This window comes from Bufo bufo, chromosome 6 (genome assembly GCF_905171765.1).
Source record: "Bufo bufo chromosome 6, aBufBuf1.1, whole genome shotgun sequence".
Classification (NCBI taxonomy): Eukaryota; Metazoa; Chordata; class Amphibia; order Anura; family Bufonidae; genus Bufo; species Bufo bufo.
In genome coordinates this window covers 263,786,822-263,802,981 of record NC_053394.1, presented here as the reverse complement: position 1 = coordinate 263,802,981, position 16,160 = coordinate 263,786,822, and the positions used below count along the sequence as shown (strand labels likewise).

The 16,160-nt window shown below is 43.7% G+C and overlaps 1 protein-coding gene across 17 annotated transcripts in view; it reads left to right on the top strand.

The window, feature by feature from the left end:
- Positions 1–16,160, top strand: part of CAMK2G (calcium/calmodulin dependent protein kinase II gamma) — a 275,469-nt gene that overhangs the window by 4,347 nt on the left and 254,962 nt on the right. For all 17 annotated transcript variants that reach the window (XM_040437117.1, XM_040437118.1, XM_040437119.1 and 14 more), the window contains exon 2: positions 5,693–5,787. In XM_040437117.1, coding sequence (XP_040293051.1) covers positions 5,693–5,787 — 95 coding nt within the window. The remainder of the gene's footprint in view (positions 1–5,692; positions 5,788–16,160) is intronic.

Here is a 16,160-nt window from a genome sequence, read left to right as displayed (position 1 = left end):
GCAGCATGTGACATAGCATCTAATGACTGTGAACACACTGAGGCTCCTTCACATGCAATATTACAGTAGTTTTCTCTTCTAGGGGGGAACATGGTGCCTCACCGGAACCACACACACAGGGGGTCATTTACTATGTTGAAATACGCCTATATATGGCATATTTCTGGCAATCTGTGACTTTTCCCCGTTTACACCAGGTCTACAAAAGGTGATGGGGACGGGACAGTTTTAGGTGTAGAAAATGGTCTAAATGTAAGCCAGCAAGGAAGCTGGCTTACATTTAGGCCCCCTACACACGGCCGTTTCTTTTTCCCGTTTACTGGGCGTTTTTTGCGTTCCGTATACGGAACCATTCATTTCAATGGTTCCGCAAAAAAAACGGAATGTACTCCGTATGCATTCCGTTTCCATATTTCCGTTTTTCCGTTCCATTCTAACATAGAACATGTCCTATTATTGCCCGCAAATCACGTTCCATGGCTCCATTCAAGTCAATGGGTCCGCAAAAAAAACGGAACACATACGGAAATGCATCCGTATGTCTTCCCTTTCCGTTCCGTTTTTTGCTGAACCATCTATTGAAAATGTTATGCCCAGCCCAATTTTATCTATGTAATTACTGTATATGCCATACGGAAAAACGGAATGGAAAAAACGGAACAGAAACGGAAACACAACGGAAACAAAAAAACGGAACAACGGATCTGTGAAAAACGGACCGCAAACACTGAAAAAGCCATACGGTCGTGTGTAATTGGCCTTAGACTGTCGCTGGATGCGCCAAAGTTATGTAGAGGTCGACGCCTCTTCATAACTTGAGCGGATCCACCGCCAGGTATAGGGGTTATTAAGACCGGTGTTTTAGATGTCGATCTTAATAAATGACCCCCATAGTGCCTACAGGTCCATAATATGGAGCCATAAGGAGTCCATGTGCCGCTGTACTAAACACCCACCACTGCCTAGTTAAAAACGTTGCTTTAAGCTGTGGCTACAAGGTGACACTGGATGTAATGACTGTCAATGGTGTCAAAAGTGACACGCAACATACTGTGTCGATGGTTGCAAGTTGCGCGCAACTTTTACTACGTTGGCTTTAATGTAAGTCGCATGCGACTTGCCTTTGACTCGCCGTCGTCCATCACATGTCGCCGTGTAGTCCCGGCCTATTTTAGAGCCGTGATTTGGTTGTTAAAGCCAAGTCGCAGAAAAGTTACAGGTGCATCGGTGGCAACCTTCATCACGAAATCAACCAGGTCTGGATTTGTTGCACGATCACAGTATGTAACGTGCCGCCGGCTGTTTACCACAATGGCACATGGGCTCCTTATGGTTCTATATTACAAACCTGTAGGCGCTGGTGTGTGTTGCTTATGTTCTCCCCTAAAAGCATTGCTATACCACTGTACTATTGCATGTGAAGGAGCCTTAGTGTGCCTATGTGTGAATTTGGAGGTACAATATTGACCCATAGATTTCTGTGGGTGCTGTATTTTGGATCGGTAAATGTCCATAAGCATAAGCCTTAATTAAAAAAATAAGGCACGTACCTTGGTGCCATCCAGATGTTCTTCTTATGTCTACTGGGGGACAACCCTTGTTCTCTCACCATTCTGGGCATCTGCTTATACAGGACTTTGAGCTGTGAACGGGACTAGCTGCAGTTTCCTGCATAGCCCAGTGGCCGCGACCGCCAAAGAAACTATGCAGGGGCCACAGTACTAAATCAGCGCTGTGACCCCTTCATTCTCTGGATCGATGAGGATCACAGCGGTCACATCCCTGCAGATCCTAAAGTGATGAGATGTTTAGTGACATGCTATCACTGTATCCGATAGGAATACCCCTTTAAGACCTTACATGACATGTTATTCTGTACCATTCTTAGTTACATCATGGAAACGGCAGGGAAAGAAATTCTCGCATATGACTGGGACATACTTTAGTCCTCCCTTTCCGATAAATAAGCATTGCTGACATCACAATCTCCTAATATTCTGGTAGGGTTGAATCTTTAATGAAAGATGTAGCGGTAATTTTGTTGAGGAGCACTTCTTTGGAAGCTAGTAGGAGACCGTCCCAATAATGCGTACGAGAATAGATTAAGAAGTCAGGACCCACAAGCAGAGGAAGCTCAGGAACCACTTCTATTCAGAGATCACGATCTGCAATCTTCCGGAGAGCTGGATAGTGGCGCCAAATTCTTCCCAATGATAACGGCAGTTGGTTAACGCCAGTTCTGATATGTATTACATATAGGTATAGGGAAGATATCGCTGTATTTCATGCCGATAAATACAAGCTGTTTCTCCACTATCTTTGGACCACAAATCATTATAAAGCCTCATCCACACATCAGTGTTTGGTCAGTGATTGTGAGCCAAAACCAGGATTGGAGCCACCACAGACATAAGGTATAAAGGAAAGATCTGCTCCTGTTCTGTGTTTAGAGCCGCACCTGGTTTGTGCTCAAAATCACTGATAGAAATCACTGACGTGTGAATGAGGCTTAAGAGAGGAACTTTTAGCAAGACCTAATATTTGTTTTAATTAGGATCCCTCTTTAAACTGGAGCCACGTAGACTAGTGCCCTGCAGCCATCCACATCAGACTGCATGGCACATTTGTTAATGATCGGATTGTGCGCTGTCTGCTCTCAAGTAGGCGTGGGACCAAAACACTTGTTTCTAAATGTCACGCTCCACTCTGGAAATTTAGTTGGTCAAGTAGAATATGGTAGCTTAAAAAAGAACACCGCAGTGGTGCCAAGCAGATGGTTATGCAGGACTGAGCTCTGTTCACTTACGCAGATTGCTGTCTGCACATGATCTAGTGACCGAGTGGGTAACTGACGTCATTTTTTAGTTTGGTCTCCTTTTTTCTTGGTCAAATTAGGCCTCTTGCACACGACCGTATGGCGTTATCAGTATTTTGTGGTTCGCAAAAAACGGATCCGCAAAAAATACAGATGACGTCCGTGTGCATTCCGTTTTTTGCGGAACGGAACAGCTGGCCACTAATAGAACAGTACTATCCTTGTCCGCTATGCGTGTTTGAATGGAACGGAAAAACTAAAATATGGAAATGGAAGGTATATGGAGTACCTTCCGTTTTTTTTTGCGGATCCATTTAAATATATGGTTCTGTATACGGACCGTATACGGAACTCAAAAAACGTAATGTAAACGGAAAAAAAAAAAAAAGTTCGTGTGCAAGAGGCCTTAGGCAATATTTTCGCTAATTGTTTTTAGGCTGCGGTAGTCTAACCTCTTTTGGGACTACTGGTCAACACCCTTGTTGGGGTTCCTAATGGGAGCTCCAATTTTCAGCCTTTCTTTTCTCTTGCATTTGTGAAATAGGGAGACGATATTGTAAGCTTCCCTAGGGACGGAGGCCCTTGTCAGCAAATATGTAGAATTAGCCACATATATAATGATTGACGTGGCAAGTATTTAAATATTTTCCGATGAAAATGGTGACAACCAGTTGGTATTGGAGAGAGAGGAGGTGCAGCATGGTCAGATAGACTTTCCATTCATTCAAAGACAGAACCCATGTACGCCCTATTGGGTGTCCCCTGGGTGTCTCAGAAAGGCATTGTATGTAAGTGAAGGAAGCCATGATGCTCTCCAAAAGAGAAACAATATAAAATCATGTAATTTGATACCTTTTAATGGCTAACTAAAATACATGATGATATTAGAAAAATCCTCAAAAGCCTACCGGCACAATCTACAACATCCTGTATTTTAGTTGGCCATTACTGGGTATCAAATTACATGATTTTATATTGTTTCTCTTTTGGAGGGCATCAAGACTTCTCACTACTGCCTAAGGCCCAATTCACATCAGCGTTCAGCCTTTCCGTTCTCTTGCTCCGTTATAGGAGCAGGAAAACGGAAAGGACGGATTCGGCTCATAACTGAGCCGAACGGAGCCTACGGACCTCATAGACCCCCATAGACTATAATGGGGTCCGTTAGGTTTCCGTTTAGAAGATGATTTTGGAGCGGAGACAAAAGTCCTGCATGCAGGACTTTTGTCTCCGCTCCAAAATCATCTTCTGAGCGGAAACCTAACGCACCCCATTATAGTCTATGGGGGTCTATGAGGTCCGTAGGCTCCGTTCGGCTCAGTTATGAGCCGAATCCGTCCTTTCCGTTTTCCTGCTCCTATAACGGAGCAAGAGAACGGAAAGGCTGAACGCTGATGTGAACATAGCCTAAGGCTACTTTCACACAAGCGTTTTTAGTTTTCCCTTATAGGGGCTCAATACTGGCAAAAAATGCTTCAGTTTTGTCCCGATTCATTGTTAATGGGGAAAAAAACTGAACAGAACGCTCCAAAATGCATTCCGTTCCGTTTAGTTGCGTTCCCATACCGCAGAGCAAACGGCTACATGTTGTAGTTTGCTTTCCTTCCTGGGATGCGGAGCAAGACGGATCCGGTATAGCCCCCAATGCAAGTCAATGGGGACGGATCTGTTTTCTCTGCCACAATAGAAAACAGATCTGTCCCCCATTGACTTTCAGTTGAGTTCATGATGGATCCGTCTTGGCTATGTTAAAGATAATACAACCAGATCCGTTCATAACGGATGCAGATGGTTGTATTATCAGTAACGGAAGCGTTTTTGCTGATCCCTGCCGGATCCAGTAAAAACTCTAGTGTAAAAGTAGCCTAACACAGTAACAAACCTTTTTCTTTTGAAGGAAGCCATACACAATCAATAGCTGTCAGCCGAATGATCTCACTCTCGACTCCCCAACCATATACACATTCAATTCAGCCGAATGTGTATTCAATAGGGAGAGAAGAGAAAGCTGCTAGTAGTGTCTTCTATTCTGGGAGGGGGAGTGTTGGGAGCTCCATACAATTAGAGTGTCAGCCAAATACAATACACTAATGTATATTAAAGAGATTGTGCAGGATATATATATTATACAGGGGAGACCACGCATAGTGCAATGAGGACGAAGCAGTGCTTGCATGGAGCACCATCTCCTCTTCAAACAGCTGATCGGTGGGGGAGTCGGACCCCCGCCGGTCAGATAATGATGACCTATCCTGGTCATGGACAATGCCAGACTTCTCTCTAGTAGTGACTTTTTGCCCCGAGGACAGTAGGATTGGACAGCTGAAATCCAATGGCCGATCCTCATCTATCCCAACATCTGCCATCGGGGGAGATTCAGACGGCCCTCTGTGGGTTTGAGTGACATTTTGTAATAAAATGTCTCTTACGTTGAATAGACGTTTTTATTTTCTGGTGCTTTCTTTTTGTTTTAGAGGCTAATGCATGTGAAGAACTGTAATCCTATGTATGGTTGCATTTTCATATCATAAAAATTGATAGTTACTTCCTCTTAACTGATAAGAATGTCACATTTTCCGTTGGAGACCTCGTGTACACGATGCCGGGTTTGTTCAGAAAAGGAACCGACTAGCAAATTGCGCAGTGAGGGGGACTGTAGTTCAGTGACATCACATGGCTGCTTGTCTGGTCCTAAGTATCCTGTGATAGGACATGGCTGCCGCCTCTTTAAAGGGGTGCAAGCCCTGCATCAACTCTTGGGCTTCATACCTGCAACCAATGGCTTTTACATTTAGTTTCATGATGATAGATTGGCAACTGTCATATCTACCTCTTTTGGTTCTTCAGCAAAGTTTTCTTTTTTCTTTTTCTCCGAAGGGGAGCCTTTTCTGTAGTGCGTAGATGTGTGAAGAAATCCTCCAACCAGGAATATGCTGCAAAGATCATCAACACCAAGAAGTTGTCAGCCAGAGGTAAGACAGAACTTACATTAATATCCTTGTTTCATTGAAAACCTGTTCTTTAGTCATTTCGGAAAGGTTCATCAGTAAAATGCTTACTTTTTTCATTATGTTTTTTGGAATTAAAGGGTCATCCAGGATTTTACTACTGGTGGCCTATATTCAGGATGGGCCATTAATATCTGATAGGCAAGTGTCCAGCACCCCGCACACCAGTCAGCTGTTCCCAAATAGCTTCGGCCCTGGAAGATGGCACTAGAACTTCACAGCTCTGTGTAGTGGATAAGGCTGGTAACCGCATCGCTCCTCCCATTCATTTCAATGGCAGCAGTGGTGCAGTAGCCAGTTCCATTCACTGATGATAGAGCTGTGTAGCTCTGGCACAGTGTTACTGCAGAAGAGCTGATCAGAGAGGGTGTGGGGTGTTGGACCTCCACTGATCAGATATTGATGGCCTATCCTGGGGATAGGCCGTCTCAGTAGTAAAATTGTGGAATACCCATTTAAGGATGGGGTAAATCACCAGATCAGAGTCTCAGGAAACTTGCATTGTGGTCTATGATGGCAAAGTGGCGTGTGACCAGAAATTCAACAATGTTCTACTCTCGCATTGCAACTCCATTGACAACCATTAGGTGAGATGTTGAGGTGTGCCATGACGATCTTCATGTCTCGATTTTCACGTAGTTCAGTACTGTGTATAGACGCAGCCTAAAGAACCCAACCAAAATTAGATTTTCTTCTTAAGATGGTGGAGGAAGCCATTATTTGGGCTTATCAAGTGTTGAAAGGGAATTTGCCTGTTTAACGCAAGAACCTCCGATTTTTGCATACAATCTTTTTGAAGTGTCTCGAGGTGGCATTTACTTTTTAGAGTCGGGCAGCTATTTCTGTTTGCCGTTCTGTCGCATTCTCATATATTCGGCTATCAGTTATGTCGAACAGCAAATTTTGACCACATTGACCGTAGCAAGAGGACAAAGCCACCAGGTCGACCTTTATCTATATTCTGGATGTGGACATCGTAGTGGAGCCTCCTCAACTCTCGCTGTGGTGCACCAGGGCTAACCATGTATTATATAAATGCCTATTCATTTGAATGACTGCCATGTGCTAGTACATATGGAGCTGCTATGATCAGTTCATCACTGCGTAGGTTCATGTTTAAGATACATTGGGGGAGATTTATCAAATGAAAAATGAAAGGTGGAATCTGGTTGCTATGGGTAACTAAGCCAGTTTTCCTTTGCACCAGTTTGATAAATCTCACTTATAACCTCTTTAAATATGGTTTCTCTGGTAGAAATATTTCCGTACAAAATTCTGTATTTTAGATCTTCCTTCCTGACAAAAGCCCTTGTGCCCGTTTATAAACTAATCCCCTATCCACAGGAGTCTGACTGCTGGGACCCCCACGAATCACAAGAACCAGGGTCCTGCACCCCTCTGTATGGGGCAGCAGTTGAGCGTTAAAGTTTGTCATTCATACAGAAGTTAGGGCGGCAAACACTAGTGGTCTGAATAGTTGTAGTGATCCAGACGGTCATGATGAATATGGCATCTGGAGTTGAATGGATTGACTTTGGCATTGGTCCTAACAAGCTGCAAATACAGTACTTGATTACAACTGATGGAGTTTCCTCATTGTGCTGACAGCTAACCAGAGGACCTCTAAAGCATCTCGATACTGTATCTACCTGCTGCTGGGAACTTCTCACCCTCGCTCGTACGAGGACCAGCTCTTCTGACTTGTCTGTTTTAGTGAAAACGTCCCTATGAAATAAAAATACTGGAGCGTCTTGTCTGACAACTCTGCATTGTGCCGTCCCTCTGTTATTCCTTCTAAACAACTGGGTGTTATCTTTCGCCTTGTCAATGGGACGTGCCCCTGCACATTCCACAGTCTGCAGTGATTGGACAGTGTCGGTGTGTATCTATAGCGCCAATGGCATCCAGAGATGGAGCTTCAATGGTTGAGTAAACCACGTTGAAGGAATATGAAAGTCAGATGTCATCTTCTCCCCTCTCTTCTTCCAAACCGCAGTCTGTAAAATCTCACAGTCCTTTCTGGTTAGGTTGTTTGCCAGCTAAGGACATGATCATATGATTAGCATCTTGTAGCCGTGCCAGTCAAGTGACTCTAAATTAGGAGATACTTGCAACTGCACATAAAGTTCCTTGCCCCAGGAGAGATGTAATATTTCCTCCAGTTCTTAGCATTTCCGCTCCGCTTTCTTCAGCATTCAGGAAGTTTGGAGCAGGTAGGAAAATAGTTGTTTTGGGCGATGCTATTGCGATGGAGAAAAACCTAGGGAAATGTTTGGCTCAAGTCCTGATTTAGGCGACACTTATTTCCGTCCAGGCGGCACACGTACCCGTAAATGAAAATGGTGCAATTCACACATCAGCTTTTCCACACAAATTTTAGGTCCATGAAGAGAGCTTCACTGCTTTCACCATTCTTGTCCGATTTCTACTTAAGGCTCATTCGGTTGAATAAGTCCGGAAAAATGGAAGCATCTGCGCGCCATACAGATGCCCAGATCTATTTGTGTTCTGGGGAACATACGTTACTTGGGACAGTTATCTGAATATGGCCCAAGAGTCCACTCTTCTGGATAAATCATCCCCCACTATCAAACCCACTAGCGTATCTTTATTACAGATGCTGTGATGATAATGCTTATATACGAAAGAAGCCCTTATACCAAAGATACGACTTGTATCCTGTGACTTACCATATTATGTTCTATATTTTGTTAAGTGTAAAATATATACATATATAATGTAATAAAAAGAAAAACTCGTGTCATGATTAGTTCTTGTTAAAAGTATGTCCCTTGATGGAAAAAAGCAGTCATGGAAATCCTTTCCGAGTCAGCAGAGAGCATGAGAAGGGCGGTCCTAGAATTCCTGCTTGAGTCCTCGATGCTTCCCAAACAAGCATAGTACGAATGATCCAGATTAATCAGCACTTGAATACATTTTGCATTATTTTCTTATACTGTGTGTGTGTGTATGTATGTGTGTGTGTGTGTGTGTATATATATATATATATATATATATATATATATGTGTGTGTGTGTGTTCTTATTTAGCACATATTCAAACCAGAATTTGCCAATATTAGGCTACTTTGTCATTCCCGTTCAGCCTGTCCGGCAGGCTGATCCGGTCCCCATTGTAGTGAATAGGGCGGACTTCTGGCAGCACACGTGTGCAAACATTAGTAATAGTACGCATCCGGCAGACTGTTCCCCTGCCGGACAAGCTTAACGCAAGAAAGTAGCCTTAAAATCTTCTGAGTCAAGCAGTTATATTTGCTTTCTCCTTCAGTTGCTTTAAGAAAGCCATAAAAACCCCTAGAATACAACTTGTGTATTTGATGGTGTTTTTCGTATCCTTCTTTTTTTTGTTCCCTGTCCTCTGGCATCATATGCATGTAATTGCAATTTTAATTGTGTCTTGTTATATTATAAAAAAAGGGAAACACATACGGAAATGCATCCGTATGTCTTCCGTATCCGTTCCGTTACATTTTCCATCTATTGAAAATGTTATGCCCAGCCCAATTTTTTCTATGTAATTACTGTATACTATATATGCCATACGGAAAAACGAAACGGAGACACAACGGTAACAAAAATACGGAACAACGGATCTGTGAAAAACGGACCGCAAAACACTGAAATAGCCATACGGTGAAAGAGGCCTAAAACTGCTATTTTCTGGGGAATACGAGTACGGTATTTACGAAAAAAAATACATCAGGATGGTAGACAAGTCGTCTTTAAACGGACCTGTCACAGTGTTAAATAGGTGAAAACCAACTGCTGCTTTTCCATTTTTTTTCTTTTTCCATTCCTGAGATTTGGACCCAGATTCTGACGCCCAATATGTAAAGGTGCCACTGGTTTGCCAAAGGGCCTGCTACCTGGACTCTTCTGTCTGGTAGAATGTGATCTTCCTCCTGCCGATCCATTTACCGCGGACAGCGGCTAGCTCAGCGTGATCTGTGTTTGGCAGGGTAGCTGTCTGTATACTGTTCTGGTCAGGAGTGAATATGGACTCAGCGCTGAGGTCAGTGAATGAAATTACAGCCTCGCAGAATGATGGGCGGATCATGGGACATGGCTGTAACTCCTGAAGAGCCGCCTGACATTTATTTAGAGAGAGTGACAGATACGTGCAGTGATATCTGGGGGTCTGTGCGGAGGAGTGTGGTTGTAGCATGTGAATGCAGGCCTCCGAGGTGGGTAGAGACCCTGTTCTAACTTTGTGTGACCTTTTGGCAAGTCATTTTATCTGTCTCAGGTCCTAAAATTAGATTGTAATCTATTTGGGAAGGGATGCAATGTGCTGGTGTGATATCCGTAAAAAGGGGGAAGCTCGCTGGCTTTATGAACCACCAAGCTTTTTCACGTCTGTGACTAGAAACTCCTAGTTCCAGCATTTGTGTGGGGAAAAAGATATTGTGTGAGATTTATTAAAACTGGCTTAGTTGCAAAAAGCAACCAGTCATATTCCAAAGGAGCTCTGAAAAATGAAAGGTGGGATCTGGTTAGTTGCCAGTTATCCTTTACCCCCATTACATCATTGGCCATGAAAAATCGGAGATGGTGGTTTTCCACTATGACGTGATCGTACAGTTGTATTAGTTGTTATAGCAGGGTGGAATAACTCCCTGACTTTGGACGTCTGGACTGATGCTTCCTGATACTTAATTTGGAGTACCCCATTAATTATTATTGCAATATGTTACTATGTTAATAGACATAAAATAAAAATATATTATATTTTCCTCTTTGGTAGCGCCCCCTGCTGTTTATTTATCTGGTCCATCTTCCCCTGCATTCAGAGATGAACTAGCATTCTCAGTAGCTTCCCTGCTCCCTTTCTCCTCTCAATGCCGGCCATAAAGGGTCAGTATTGCACTGGAGAGCAGCGTTTTTTTGCATTGACATAGTTAAATGGGGTTGTCTGTCCTTTGAGCTGACCCCTACCCCACTTACCTGTCTGTGGTCCCGCTGCTGCTCTTTTTCCGACTGCTTTCGGTCCTTGCAGGAACAGGAAGCAGCTTGGTACTATGGCTGCTTCGGCCAGTTACAGGCCTCAGTCGTCGCAGCAGCTTAAATAGTGCTTAAAAATGCTGTGACCACCGTGGCATGGGAAGGGAACAGCGGTGGGACCACTGACAGGTGAGTGGGGGTTTTCTGTGTTTAGGAGGACACAAGGTGTTCTCTTCTCCAAGGCAGGACAATCCCTTTAAAATAATTGTGTGCATTACTCCAGATATTTTATGTATTTTAATTTGTAGGGTAACCCTTTAAGACATGACAATACAGTCACTTTCTGCTTCTAAGGTGCTCATACACGTCGGCCAAACGCTAATTAAGACCAACGGCTATTTCTCCTGACCCCTCCATATACAATCAGGCGCATGTGTCCTGAATGGGGAGTAGAGTATAGGCAGGTTTACGCGGGATGATGAAACAGCCGAGTGTCTGAAAGGAAGCATTTCTTCCCGACAGTCGACTGCTCGCTCAGTGAAGGAGACATTTACATGCAGCGTTCACCTCCACGGTATGAGAACGGTGGATTGCTATAGCGATCCCTCATCCCCATACAGAAGCATTGTTTCTAGGCAGCAGATCGCTATTTAAACAGCACAATCTGCTGCCCAGGAACGATGATAAGGAGTCCCTGCACGAACGACAGGATCACGGCGGCATATTTAGATGGCCAGATTATCGGCAACGAGCATTCGCAGGAACGGTCATTCGGACAATCTGGCTTATTATAATACATCTTTTATTAGGGGAGAGTCAAAGACCCCCATTCACCATATGATCAGCGGATCCTCTGAGATTAGCGGGTTCAGTTGACATTTATCTAATGTGCTTGACCAGCTACTTTTAAATGAATGTTTCTGTGGTGTCCGTTTGCAATTTGTGGCAATAAAGCTACTGGTGCATATGTCAAAAGTATCCATAGGTCATCAGGGAAAAATGGGGCCCTTTTGGCCTCCACTGATATGTCAGTATATCGTTTCTCTGCTATAAAGAACAGTGCCGCCTGCTGTGGTTTTCCATACAGAGAGCACTGTATAGTTTTTTTTTTTTTTTTAACATGGGAACCTGTATGGCTCTACAGTAGCCTAGATCAGACCCATCTGTCTGATATATGCCTCCAGCATGATTAAATTGACCCTATGAAGCGGAGGTTGGTTCTAAACCCATTGGATAAGTTGGCATCAAGTACCATGCATGTCCTTTGGCCTTGACAGCTTGACCAGAAGTCAGGAATCTATTCCTGTTTGTTCTTCAGATATTAGAAGACCAGAATAGCCTTTTAAGTTTCAGGCAAAGGTCAATGTGTAATGATATGACAGAGAACAGCTCAGCACCGCATTAGAGTGGAATGGACATTGCTTGGTAAATTATGACTTAATTTTATAATACGAGAAGGACCTGTTGCAGGGAATGTCTGCCAGCCATGCTCTCACAGTAAATCAAGTGTAAAAGACTCAACCAGTCTCCATGTTGGCGCCAGCAGCTTGTACATTAATGACAAGGCTCTTGGACATTGCAGAGAAGTGAACAGCCCATTCAGTAATCTGTCAGTGCGGACTGTCTAGAGCAAGTACCAAAGTATGTTTCCACGCTGACCAGTCTTTACAGAAAATTCTTTATGGTCGTTACTTGGTTGGTCGTGTCAGTAGTACTTATGGTTGGTGAGAGGTCTACCCGGGCATTCATGCATATCAAACTATGGGGCAGATTTACTAAGAATCGCATTTCATACCAGTGAAAACACCGTCCTAATTTATTCAGTTCATGCTCCAGAAAATTAAATGTGCACCAGCTATCACCTGATGTACATTTGAACAGTTTCTGGCATAAGTTATAATTTGTCTCATTATAGCACAAATATGACGTGTACCATAATTAATGACTTTTTAACCAAAAAATTGACCAAAGCAATAATAATCAAAATATATTCAAAAAAATAGGTAGGCTCACCGGGTACTAACACTCCTGAGCTCGGCCTGCCATCTACCAAAAGGCCTTTAGAATGAATGCAAGAAAGTATACAATTGGCTAGCTCACGGCAAGACATCACATTTATTATTTAAAAAAATATACCCCTATAACAATAAATAAAAAAACTATGTATTGGGATCTCATAAGGAATCTGCTTCACAATGAAATACACTGCTCAAAAAATAAAGGGAACACAAAAATAACACATCCTAGATCTGAGTTAATTAAATATTCTTCTGAAATACTTTGTTCTTTACATAGTTGAATGTGCTGACAACAAAATCACACAAAAAAAAATATGGAAATCAAATTTTTTAGCCCATGGAGGTCTGGATTTGAAGTCACAAATCAAAATTAAAGTGGAAAAACACACTACAGGCTGATCCAACTTTGATGTAATGTCCTTAAAACAAGTCAAAATGAGGCTCAGTAGTGTGTGTGGCCTCCACGTGCCTGTATGACCTCCCTACAACGCCTGTGCATGCTCCTGATGAGGTGGTGGACGGTCTCCTGAGGGATCTCCTCCCATACCTGGACTAAAGCATCTGCCAACTCCTGGACAGTCTGTGGTGCAACGTGACGTTGGTGAATAGAGAGAGACATGATGTCCCAGATGTGCTCAATTGGATTCAGGTCTGGGGAAGGGGCGGGCCAGTCCATAGCATCAATGCCTTCATCTTGCAGGAACTGCTGACACACTCCAGCCACATGAGGTCTAGCATTGTCTTGCATTAGGAGGAACCCAGGGCCAACCGCACCAGCATATGAAACACAGGGAGAGAATGCACCAAACAAATATGCTACTGACTATACTGGGAAGTCATAAATGCAGGTATTAAAAGCTGAGACTTTCGCCAATATATTCCTGTCAGGAAAATATCGGAGCCCATGTGGGCTCACAGTCCGGCTTTGTTCACATTGTACTACCGCAGTATTCATGCTGGGCTTTTGTGTGGAAGCTTGGCTGTGAGCTGAATTATATTACCCCCAGACCTTGTTCACACCATAGTTAGAGCAGCGGTTAGGACCCTCTGCCATGCTGAGTGACCGTGACATGGTGCATGATGGGCTCCGATATTTTCCTGACAGGAATATATTGGCGAAAGTCTCAGCTTTTAATACCTGCATTTATGACTTCCCAGTATAGTCAGTAGCATATTTGTTTGGTGCATTCTCTCCCTGTGTTTCATATATTTATTTGCTACATTCTGTGTAGTTTGCTCTTGTGGTGCATGTGGACCGCGCCGACATCCTCCATTGTATGCATATTTTGCTGGGGATAGTCGATTACTGCGGTCCACATGCGGTCGGGCTGCTCCCCCAATGAAAGACACGCCACAGTGTTTGGGGCTGAGCAGCTCCTCCAGAATTGCCACTATATTTCCGTGTTTCCGCACCAGCATATGGTCTCACAAGGGGTCTGAGGATCTCATCTCGGTACCTAATGGCAGTCAGGCTACCTCTGGTGAGCACATGGAGGGCTGTGCGGCCCTCCAAAGAAATGCCACCCCACACCATTACTGACCCAATGCCAAACCGGTCATGCTGGAGGATGTTGCAGGCAGCAGAACGTTCTCCACGGCGTCTCCAGACTCTGTCACATGTGCTCAGTGTGAACCTGCTTTCATCTGTGAAGAGCACAGGGCGCCAGTGGCGAATTTGCTAATCTTGGTGTTCTCTGGCAAATGCCAAACGTCCTGCACGGTGTTGGGCTGTAAGCACAACCCCCCACCTGTAGACGTCGGGCCCTCATATCACCCTCATGGAGTCTGTTTCTGACCGTTTGAGCAGACACATGCACATTTGTGGCCTGCTGGAGGTCATTTTGCAGGGCTCTGGCAGTGCTCCTCCTGTTCCTCCTTGCACAAAGGCGGAGGTAGCGGTCCTGCTGCTGGGTTGTTGCTTTCCTACGGCCTCCTCCACGTCTCCTGATGTACTGGCCTGTCTCCTGGTAGCGCCTCCATGCTCTTGACACTACGCTGACAGACACAGCAAACCTTCTTGCCATAGCTCGCATTGATGTGCCATCCTGGATAAGCTGCACTACCTGAGCCACTTGTGTGGGTTGTAGACTCCGTCTCATGCTACCAGTAGAGTGAAAGCACCGCCAGCATTCAAAAGTGACCAAAACATCAGCCAGGAAGCATAGGAACTGAGAAATGGTCTGTGGTTACCACCTGCAGAACCACTCCTTTATTGGGAGTGTCTTGCTAATTGCCTATAATTTCCACCTGTTGTCTATCCCATTTGCACAACAGCATGTGAAATTGATTGTCACTCAGTGTTGCTTCCTAAGTGGACAGTTTGATTTCACAGAAGTGTGATTGACTTGGAGTTACATTGTGTTGTTTAAGTGTTCCCTTTATTTTTTTGAGCAGTGTATATTAGATTTGGATATATGAAAATAAAACTAAAAATAAAAGTAAATGCATCGGTCTTGGTCCCTTTTAATCTTATCACATGCGGAGCTCATGCATGTGTAGTTAAAAATTGACTGCTTTGCTGTCTAGAACCTTGATCTCCTTGATTGGTATCTTTATTTGTATTGGTTATCTTCAATAATATAGTTCATAGAGTTCATACATTGATACTGATGTTATAAGTTCTTATTTTTACTGTGTTCCATCATATTGTATAGTGCTCTTCATTCTACTATATTATCTTCCATTGGATAGATGGTGTATGTTGAATGCTGCGTTACTGCAGTGGTACCGCAATGTTATTAGATATATATATATATATATATGGAAGTGTTCTTTAATAGGAGGTATCAGAGTAGTCCACGTTGAGAGATACATGTTATATGCTCATTCCTGTTTGTAAATGTCTTTCAATACACTTCAAGTTCAAACATTTATTAGATATCTCTTACCAGGATCCTTCTGTTTGTCCTGCACTGACTGCTCTTGTATGTACTCACCGGCCAGGATATGTGTGCGCATGTGCTGTGCACTCTTGCCCGCCCCGGACCTCCGGAGGTGAAGTTGGATATCTCGTTGTAGTTGCTGTAATCATAAGAAATATAGTAAAAGTGTATCACTTGAACTAGCTAATTGGCCACTGATATTCACCCTTTATCCCCTATACAGGGATCTAGACTTTACTCCAGGAGGTAGCAGCCTGGTGGTTCCCCTGCAGTAGTCTGTTCAAGGGACTGATGAGTCACGGGATCAAGAGACACCGGTGCAGTACATTGAAGATCAGGCAAAACTGTAGTCAGGGACAGGTTGTGGTCAAGACAGGCAGAGTATGTGTGATCTGATAAACAGTGCGAGTTTAGGGTAGGCAGCTCAGAGTAAGAATGTAGATCAGGCAGCGAAGGGTCAAAGCCGTCAATTCGTA